This window comes from Notothenia coriiceps, unplaced genomic scaffold (assembly GCF_000735185.1).
Source record: "Notothenia coriiceps isolate Sejong01 unplaced genomic scaffold, NC01 NC01_scaffold00037244, whole genome shotgun sequence".
Lineage (NCBI taxonomy): Eukaryota > Metazoa > Chordata > Actinopteri > Perciformes > Nototheniidae > Notothenia > Notothenia coriiceps.
The window spans coordinates 20418243-20428591 of NW_011369945.1; the positions used below are offsets into that span (position 1 = coordinate 20418243).

At 48.7% G+C, this 10349-nt stretch overlaps 1 protein-coding gene across 1 annotated transcript in view; it reads left to right on the top strand.

The window, feature by feature from the left end:
* The window catches only part of LOC104964947 (oxidation resistance protein 1-like), a 199812-nt gene extending 189469 nt beyond the window's left edge, over positions 1-10343 (top strand). Inside the window, 5 exon segments of the mRNA XM_010793861.1 lie at positions 3243-3395; positions 3983-4078; positions 5200-5273; positions 9848-9891; positions 9894-10343. Coding sequence (XP_010792163.1) covers positions 3243-3395; positions 3983-4078; positions 5200-5273; positions 9848-9891; positions 9894-9958 — 432 coding nt within the window. The 3' untranslated portion in view covers positions 9959-10343.
* The last annotated feature ends 6 nt before the right edge of the window (positions 10344-10349 follow it).

A 10349-nucleotide genomic window follows, 5' to 3' on the forward strand; every position in this document is an offset into this window, starting at 1 on the left:
CCACCGTGTAAGTCGGGAAACAAATGTATTCACTGGTAGGGGCTGCACACGTAACGATTATTTTGGTACGTCGACTAATCGGCTCGATTATTTTTTCGATTAGTCGACTAAGTCTAACGATTATTTTAAGTTTTGGAATTAATTACAGTGTCGCATAGAAAAGCGTCTAGTGTCCGCTCTACTAACGCCTGTAAGCTTGGGCGCTGTTTGAGCAGCCTCGTTGGTGGACACGCAGCCTCAACATAACCTGAAATAGCGTTTTGCTTGAGGCGAGCGATTAACCATGGAGACGTCTCGTGTTTCCAAGCATGTAAGCTAACGTATAACAATGACTATGGCTAACGTTTGCCTCAAACTTACCCATGATCCAAAGTAAGCCCAGTCCCACCTCACGTTCCAGGGTGGCTTGCCGTTTTAAAATGCTGTGCATCACTGTAGTGCTGCCGTGGAGATGCCAATTCCCCCTTTACAAAATTCTGCAGATTTCACCTGACTTCTTTGGCCGTGTCGTCTGTGAAATAGCTCCCACAACTTTCGAAACTCTCGTCTCGCTTTTGAGCTCTTCATCCAGCCCCTTATTCTCTCTCCTTCTTTTCGCCATCGTTCGTATTCTTTCTTCTTTGTTGTTAGTACAGAATGCAGTCATGGCAGACAATGGAGAGTATACTGCCCCCAGCACTTCCTGTAGTGCATTGCAGTTACAAATGAACATTTGCGCAGTTTTGAATTAACGTTACCGGCTCTCTGATTGTTTTTATACGACGCGTCGACACTAAAATTCCGCGTCGACGAATTTTTATGATCGACGTCGTCGATTATGTCGACTAATCGTTGCAGCCCTAATTCACTGCTGAAGTAACCATTATACACGAGCCTACCCAACCGTTTTTAGATGGAAAGAGTACAAACAGCAAAAAGTCTATTTATGGACAAAACCACTCACTCTCCCACCAGGCTCAGAAGCCATTTAGCTATGGGTGGTGGCAAAGTGAGACGGTGCAAAGTGAGTATGATTGAAGAGAAAGTTTGCCCCAAAATCAAAAATAATTTATCTTCTGATATTTATGAATCCGATTTTTACTGAGAGTTGTTGTTCGAAATTTCTCTTGGCACTCACTTGTGGTGCTCACAGCTGCAAATAATACATTTGTTAAACTCGACAGCAATGTCTCCTTTTAGAAATCATGACCCAGTTGCTAAAGATAACTCTTAGTCCTTGTTTCATGTAGGAACTATCTTATTTGTATGGTATTACCACGCAGAAGGAAGCACGCACCTGCTCATGGACGAGAGGCTTGAGCTTGTGTAGCTCATCTGAGCTTGTGGAGACATCTGAGCAATAATGTTAGCTTACTCAAGTGAGCTCAGGAAAGCCTTTTATAAATCAGTAAATGCTCGCTTCTCTCCACGGAAAGAAAATAGTTCCTAATTGAAACTTAGGTCTCTAACTCTGTCAGGATTTCTAGACAGGGACATGCTGTTCAGTTATTAACACTAGAACCGCCAGAAGTCGCTGTATACCTAAAACTACCAACGGGTCAAAGTTACCCGCTATTGATTTTCAAGGAACAATGTTCTTTTATTTGTCATACAGAACAGTGAGTTTAGATCGCACAGGGATGAAACTTATACCAATAGAATCTGTGGAATCTTAGCTTTTCATATGATATGATAGTTTGTGCAGATAGCATGAAGTATAAAATATCGCTAACAGTGCTGATTTAAACGCTTGGTGTTAGACTTGTGTTTTGCTTAGGTACAAATCTCTCTCTATCTATATCTATCTATCGATCTATCTGTAATGTTCTGTTATATGGACATATAATTGTCTACATAAACAGACGACGCAGACTACTTCTCTCATTCCGAGTGTCCATCTTTATTCAAGTGGCACGTAACCTGCACACATGCATTACGTCCTCAACGTGAGCTCAGTCATCCAAGATCTTGTATTCTCCAAGATGTTATACTATCTATAACTATCTATCCGTCTATCTCTCTCTCTCTATCCATCTTATATCTATCAATCTATGTCTCTCTATCTATCTATAAGGAACCGCAGTAGGCAACAGGCGTTGCTATAGCAACACGTCATGTTTACGCTGCATTTTCTATGAGGTAAATATTACCCGCTGGCGGATATGGGTATAAATGGCACATTCTTTGGCGATTTTTTCAATCTGACTTCATATTGACAATTGTTAACAACAGAGGGTGCTACATAACACTCTTTCAGGAAAAGTCACGGACTGGGAGACTTTAATATTTTATTGAAAAAAAGTTACATACAATCTAAAAACAGCTGCGGGTAAAATTGACCCTTTGGCGGTTCTAGTGTTAATACCAGCGACTGCTGTCTTGTTCCATTATATGGGAGAAAATGCAGTGATCTTCACAGCTCATATCTCCAACACTACTCACAACAAAACAATTTAGATACATTGGGTGTGAACTGTCCCTTATAAGTATTATATCAGAGAAGAAGACACTACCTTCATGAAGTCTCACTTATTCTCAGGGTGAAGGCGTGAGAAACACATTAACAGACTTGTCTCAGGCGCTAACCTTTATGTTGTTTGAGGTGTGGTGTACGCCCCGCAGGCATTGCAGGTTAGCGCACACACAGACACACCCAGATGAGTCCCTATCGGCATATTGACCAATATATTGCCAGTGTACGTCTTCCTTTAATGTCCCTAAGGACGTGGCTCAGAGCAGTGATCGAATCACAGCAGAGCGAAGGTGAGGCTCTTCTCCTCAGGGCTCCGTCTCCAGCCTGCTGCTTATAGAGCGCTCCACCCCGGGAGGAAGTGCTGAACAAACAAGAAGAAGAGCAAAGGACTGAGGAGTTATTGTAGAGCGCACAGAACGTTTAAAGGATCCATACCGAGGGAAACAGAGAGAGTTGTCACTTTTTTCCATGTTTTAGTGAGTGTCTGTTTTATCTGTCCGTTAAAATGAAGCATACAGTGCACCTCCAGCGCCTTGCTCCGCTTTATCTCCCCGTGCAGCGCAGCCCTGTTAATCCTTCAGTCGGGCAGCAGCAGGGAGAGCTGGCCTCTCTCCTGAGACGCGCTGTGTTCGGAGCCCTGTTACTCTCCTCTAAATGCCACACAGTGTTCAAAGGTCACTGCAGATGTAATTGAGCATTGGTGGCTGTGGCCTTTCCATGTTTCATTTCCTTTCTCTCTTTTCGCTGCTTCCTTTATCTTTATTACGACCCCCTTCCCCTCCCTACACAGCTCGCGAGGAATCTCCCACCACGGACCATTGGGTACCCATGGACGCTGGCCTTTGGCACATCAAAGCATGGCATGAGCATCAAGTCTCTGTACAGAGCCATGCAGGGCCAGGACACCCCCGTGCTCATGGTGATTAAGGACAGCGACGGCCAGGTGAGCTGCAGATACAACCCAGCAGGGGAACACTGGGAAAAGTAGGAGCTGAGTTAGGCCCAGTGTACACAGAGCTGGGCGGTGCCTCCTCCCAAGCAGAGGGGGAACTAACTAAGTACATTGGTTTTTCCACCATAAACACAAACTGAAGGATGCTTGCTCTCACGCTTTGAATGGATGAGCTTCACCTCTCAGACAGTTGGCGCTAGAGCGAGGACGTTATGGCTAAACAAATCACAACACTCACCGGCAGCATCATCCAGGGTTGGCCCGGCCTATCTAATCCAACACATTACCTTTCTGGTCTTTATTCTGGTAGTTTCCTTATGAAAGACAGAGCAAAAAACAAGCATCTCCTTTGATTCCTACAGTGACGGCACCCGGGTGACTTTCTTAAAAAAGTTGATATTTTGAAGTGGAAACACTCAAAAACATTGTAGCGCTAAAAAAAAAAATGCAGGATGCAGTGCTTCTTCTCGAGGCGATGAAATATGCTCTCTCCTCATTGGAAACCATTTCAAGATGGACACAGGCCCTTCAGTTGTTAATTGTTGTGTTATTGCATTCTTTGTGATTTGTTCCTCCAGGTGTTTGGTGCGTTGGCGTCTGAGCCCTTTAAAGTCAGCGATGGCTTCTATGGCACCGGGGAGACCTTCCTCTTCACCTTCAATCCAGAGTTTGAGGTACACTACCTTGACTTTCTGTAGGAATTCAAAAAGGTACAGTGTCCTTTATGATGGCACTTTCCCTCAGGTAAGAACATTTGCTAAAAGAGAGTGAATATTTGAGGTGATCATCATGTGGTTGTAAGCATTACCACGGTGTAGTGTCATTTTGTATCTGCCCTTTGTGTGGATAAACAATATGCTAAGAGGTTTACCATGCAAACTGTTAATGTAAACATTGTGTAATCTGCCTTATCCGCATAAAAAAGGTACTTGTATTGCATTAAAAATATTGTTTTTTGTGTAACGGGCCAAAAACACTTGGATACTTCCAACACAATAATGTTGTGTGGAACTGGAAAGAAGTTTGAAAAGACTGTTTTAGGCAAAGAGTTAATACTTATTGCAGACTTAACCCAGATAACATAGTGTGTGCAATACTATGCCAGGATAGACTCAAGGTGACACGGTGAATAAACTCTTCTTCTACTCCCAACCCACGCGGTGATAAATATGTGTCTGTATATGTATACATTTGAAAGTCTTCTTTGAACGGTTCTTTAAAGCTTCCAATTTCAGAGGCATGTAGCGTTTTGTAACTTGCATTCTTGGTTATGCTCTGAGAGCATTTACACTGGAATGCTTTCAGGGTGGAGGAATTAAAAAAATGCTATATTTGCATAACAGGTTTACATTAAGGGGCTTTAATCCCGTCATCTATGACAATGACATGATTGTCTGGATCTTCCCCATAACCAAAAATATAGAAAATGTAGACTTCTCTTCAAAGGACAGTGTCTGCATTATCAAATGTATCTCTGCAGATAATGATCAGAATGTCACCTAATTTGGATCAGATGTTTACAGACACTAAACACTGAATTGTAGGCCAAAATGACATAGGATATTAAAATAAGGAAAGGTATGTATTAATATATGAACCATCTTATATGCCTTGCATTATAGTATAAAGTATAATGCAAGGCAAGATGTTAATACTAGACCATGCCTTAGAGGTAAACATCGATGTGTTCTGCTCTCATCGGGGTAAACACCACTGGACAGACATGATCAGATGCTGTAAACATGTAACATGTCATGAAATGCCTCCTAATGTTGCTCTATTGTGTGTGGGACAGGTGTTCAAATGGACAGGAGACAACATGTTCTTCATGAAAGGAGATATGGACTCTCTATCTTTTGGTGGAGGAAGGTGAGTCCAATATTACAGACACACCATTCAGTCTGAACTAAATCTGTTTTAATAGAATCCAATGATACAATATAGTTCAAAGTTATTCCCCCGAATGAAATAATGATATTGAAGAGGTAGATAATTGAGAATAACACATCATTTAAGAACTGCTGGAAAGAAATACCAGCTTCCTTTTGTTCTATCTTTTTGTCTGGAAGCAGGTGAGACTGAAGCTAATGTAGTGTAACCTGCTAACATGCTATCACTGTGTTTAGAGTGCATGGGAGGGACTTGACTCAAATACAAAAATGAGTGCTTCTATTTCGTATATGGCTTCGCCCTCTAAGGCTATCGCTATTGGGTAATCCCCTGCGCACCCGCGCAGCACTGAAACACTTGTAGTCCACGCCCACCCGCAAGGTGGGCCCCGCCCTCGGGCCTCCTTCCGGTATAAATAGGAAGGAGGCCCGGCAATCTGCTCCCTCTTTTCTTCAGCAAACCAGCACAGTTACTGAAGCACAGAACCGTTAAACATCATGAGCAACAACTGCGTCCGAAATTGTCTCTCATGTGGCTCAGGATATATCATGAGCTATGACCAGCACGCAATGTGCGAATCCTGCCTGGGGCCAGAGCACGCGGACGCGGCTCTCAGTCAGCAGGTCGCTTGCTCACATTGTGCCGTCTCCCATCAGCCGACAGGAAGCGAAGAGCAGACGCTCTAGCTGCTGCGGCCGACGAGGACGATTGGCCCGTCCAGCACGTGGACAGCAGCATGTCCCTGGAGCCGAGTTCCAGGCAGGAGTCGGACGACTCCTACCCCGTCTCCCTCATGGTTCACCGTGCGGTTCTCCCCTCCCTCCTCTCCCGGGGGCTGGTTTGGCGGCCGAGCATGCGGTCCCCTTCTCCGTCGCCACAGGACGGCGCCCTACGTTGAGCTCCCCCAGAGAGTATGTCGCCCGCCAGGCCGACCGCGGGTGCACCAGTGTGCCTTTCTGGCGACGGCGAATATCATCCGCGCGCTCTCCAACCGTGGGACACTGGTAGAGGCTGCCACCACCGAAGGCCAGAGGAATCAGCAAGGCGTCCAGCCACGGGCTCACCTGTGTGCGTCCGCGCTTCGTCCTCCCAGGGAGGGAGTCCCCGTGGGTTGACCACAGATCCAGCGCACCTCAGCAGGCGTCTGTTACGGGAGACGGCGCCAGAAAGTGCCTACAGGAACGCCTCCAATCAGCCCGTGCGGCGTTTAGGATCAGTTCCACCGCCATGGTTGAGCCATGAAGACGGCGAGAACAGCGCGGACGGCATTCCCCCAGCCATGTACCAGCTGGCCCAGCCGTGCGAGCGCCCCACAAGCGGACACCAACGGGCAGCAGCCGCGGCCACATGAGCCGCAAGCCCGGAGGACGCCCACAGCAACCGCCTCCGCGTCAGTCTCTGCCTTCAGCGGTGGCAGGGGCTCCTCCACGCTCTCCGCTCACCCGCCACCCCAGAGACAGGTCCCCGGCGCGAGTCAAAGGGGAGTGAGCGCCCGCAGCCCCCACGGCGCCTAGGGCTCGCTGCAGAAGCTGCCGGTTTAAACCTTGGTTAATAACCTGCAGAGCTCGGCCATTCCTCTGTCCGGACGCCTCGTACCACACGGTCATTAATAAACCCATGAGCGCTGTTATAACGCCTCATGTGGGCAGAACTGCACATACCTCCCCATACCATCCCCCTGAGCGTGTACAGCGCCTCCATGAGAGAAAGTCGGAGTGAACCAGCGGTGTGAGGGCTCCCGCCAGCCCTTTCGACCTTGGGGTTGACCTCACGGGCAGCGGCGGCAGGGGCTCTGGCGTGGGCCCGGTGGCTCGTCACCATGACACCAAAACACATCTCGAGCACTGGGCGCCGCTCTCTGAGTTTTTCTCAGATGGCAGCGCGTGTCTGATGGACAGATGGAGAGCAGGCTGATCAGCAGAGGAAACTCTCCTGCAGATCGCTCACTCTGGTTTCTCTGACGACCCTGCTATTGCTGGCCTCGCTCGAGGGAGGAACGTCGCTTTACAGACGGTACACCTCGTATTCGCATCTGTCAAAGCCCTGGTTCCATAAAAATGGAAAGAAGAAGCGTCTCAGCCAGCCATGAGAGCGCTGGCATCTTCGCAGGCAAGCGAGTGAAAACTGACAGCTCTCCTCCGGCTGTCACAGCCCTCTCCGTGATCGCACGCTCTGCGTTGCGTCACTGTCCACCGTGATGATCCCCCTGGTCTCTTCCAACAGGGACACTCCAGAGGTGGTTCATTTCGCGCTAGAAGCCTGCGTTTTAACCTATTGGTTTATAACTGCAGAACTCGCGGCATTCCTCCTGTCCCAGATAATGCTCCTAACAACACGGCATAATAACCCACGACACCGTTATAGACGCCTCTGTGGACAGCATGCACACACCGTATCGATCCTGGCGTACGGGCCTCATGATGAGAGACGGAGGGAAATGCAGCGTGTGGAAACTCCCTCGCAGCCCTTTTGCCTCACGCAGGCGGCGGTCGATGGCGTGCTTCGTCACCATGACGACCATTACGGCACATCACAGAGAAGCCACTCCGTCCCCCAGCAGTTCCATGGAGACAAGAAACACTCCCTGTCATCCCAAGGAAAACAGTGTTGCGCGCGTTTTTTACTCCGCTATTTTGCTAAATCTTCGGGAAAAAAACGAGGGACATCGCCCCCGTTGCGTCCAATCAATGTTGATTCGCACAGACAACAGGCCCACGCTATGGAAGCAACCTCATCGCCAGGAGGAGTACGATCGCGCAGCTTCGTTGAACGCAGCCAGGCGGCTGGCTGTTCTGGGCGCGCCAACCAACACGTTGCCGCACAGAGCAAGTAATATTCCCGGCCGAATGAACGAGGGCTCGCAGAGCGCAGCAGCCTGGTTATGCAGAGTCGGAAGACTCAGACCTGTGTCACGCACACTGCGCCTCAGGGGAATTGGCTTTGGTGTTACGCGCAAAGTAAAAGCAAAAGCCCCATTTGAACCTTTGATCAGGTTCCCTGTAAACTGTTGTCAGCCCAAAGAGAATACTTGGTGCTCTATCACGAAAGGGTGATGATTGGGTCTGCTCTCTCTGGTGCTTCCGCATGCTTCCGGGATCCAAGGAGATGGCATTCAGCTGTTTCGCCCTAGACCCGGCCTTAATCAAAGGTCATCACAAGCTCTTTAGAGTCATGAGGATCACCTTGGATGGCTTCTTCCCCCTCCTCACAGGTCGGAGAAAGCCGGTCTCATCTCTCTGGTCCATGTGCGCGCGCGTCCTGCACAGTGCGCGCAACGGCTGCCTTGCGCCATTCTCAGCGCCTGTTGTGCATTATAGAAAGCCTCCAGATCGGGCCAACCTCTGCTGCAAAACGGCTGTCACACTGGCTGAGGAAGCTGATGTCAGCAGGCATATGTCTTCCTCATGGGGTGGATCCCCCGAAACATCAAGCGCACTCCACCAAGAAATGTCCCCTCCACAGGCTTTGGCACGAGGAATGGTCAGTGACAGAACATTGCACTGCTGCATCATTGGCTCCCCTGTCATTTATCAATTGATTAAAGGGTTCTCCCATTCCTCTCCTGCACACCCTGTACCAGAGTGGTCCTTGTCAGAGTGAGTACGTCAGGGATCCAAGCCTGGGCGCTCCCTCATCTGTCGAACACGCAGAAGCTCGCGTCCCCTTCGATGATCCGCTTGGCAAGTGGGACCTCGTCTACTACTTTCTCACAGCGGACCGGTATTTAATTGTCCAAGCCTTCATCCCCGTCGGAAATAGCATGTTATTGCTATGTTCCAGGGACGGAGATGCGCCATTACGCATGGGCACAACAGGCATGGGGTGTGTAGGGAGCAGGGTGTGCCTGTGCCGCTAGTGCTGGGCGGACCCAGTGGGCCGCAGACTAAATATGCTTCGCCCCTTAACCCAATAACGATACCTAGAGGCGAAGCCTAAATATCGAAATAGGAACGGAGGTCCACTGTAGACCCCAGCTTCTATGAGTTAAATGGCGCAGCCCTCTAGAGCGGGGCCCTCACTGCTCTAGATAGACTGAAAGAAAGGTATTTGTATGGGAGCAGATTGTCTGCCTCCTTCCTATTAATACCGGAAGGAGGCCCGGAGGGCGGGCCACTTGCGGGTGGGCGGGACTAAAACAAGTGTTTCCAGATGGCTGCGCGGGGTGACGCAGGGGGGGATCCCAATAAGCGATAGCCATCGCATGAAGCGGCTGCCCATTCTCATAGAAGCTGGTTACAGTAGGTAACCTCAGTTCTTAGTATTTAGACCCATAAAGGTAAGTCACCAGCCTATGGTGGCTGTAACGAGTAATTACAACAACAAACACATTTAAGAATGTTAGTGGCAACATTTTTCATCTGCTACACAGAAGAAACAGCTATTACGAATCACACTTATAATAATCACCCGATAGTATTTTCTCACATCCCTCTTCGGGATAAAAATGATTTTTACATTCTGCAAAAAGCGTTATTGACATGAAATATACCAGTTAAAGACCTGTAGCCTCCTGATGATGAATCTCCAGCTAACCCTGTCTCTTTCCCCTCCAGCGGGAGGTTCGGCCTGTGGCTGGACGGAGAAACCGACCACGGCAGAGCCACTCCTGTAAAACATTGGGAACCCCAGCGTCGAAGAAGGAAGATTTCTATCAGTGGACATAAGAGATTGGCTTTTGAATAACCAACGTGTGCACACAGGAGAAAAAACAAGTCCTTGCAACAAGGGCAAAGCGAGAGCCCCTCCTCCTTTTAGCAAGGCCCCCAACCTGATGCACATCACCGGGCTCCGCAGGAAGGCCAGCTGCCAGAGCTTGTTCGTGCGTACTACGCAGTTATACGATGAGCTCTGTCGTGTGAAAAATACCTTTGTGGTGTATCTTGTTACAAGCCTTTGTGCGGCGCTTACAGAGTAAGGGGGAGGGTGTGAGGAGGAAGGAGAGAGCCTTTAGAGCATAGACTCCTCTCCACCTGAAGGCATTGGGTTTGGGCCGCGAGCAAAATGACCAGCCCTGAACTCCTCCAGATCGTGGTACCCGTGCACAGAACCTCAAGA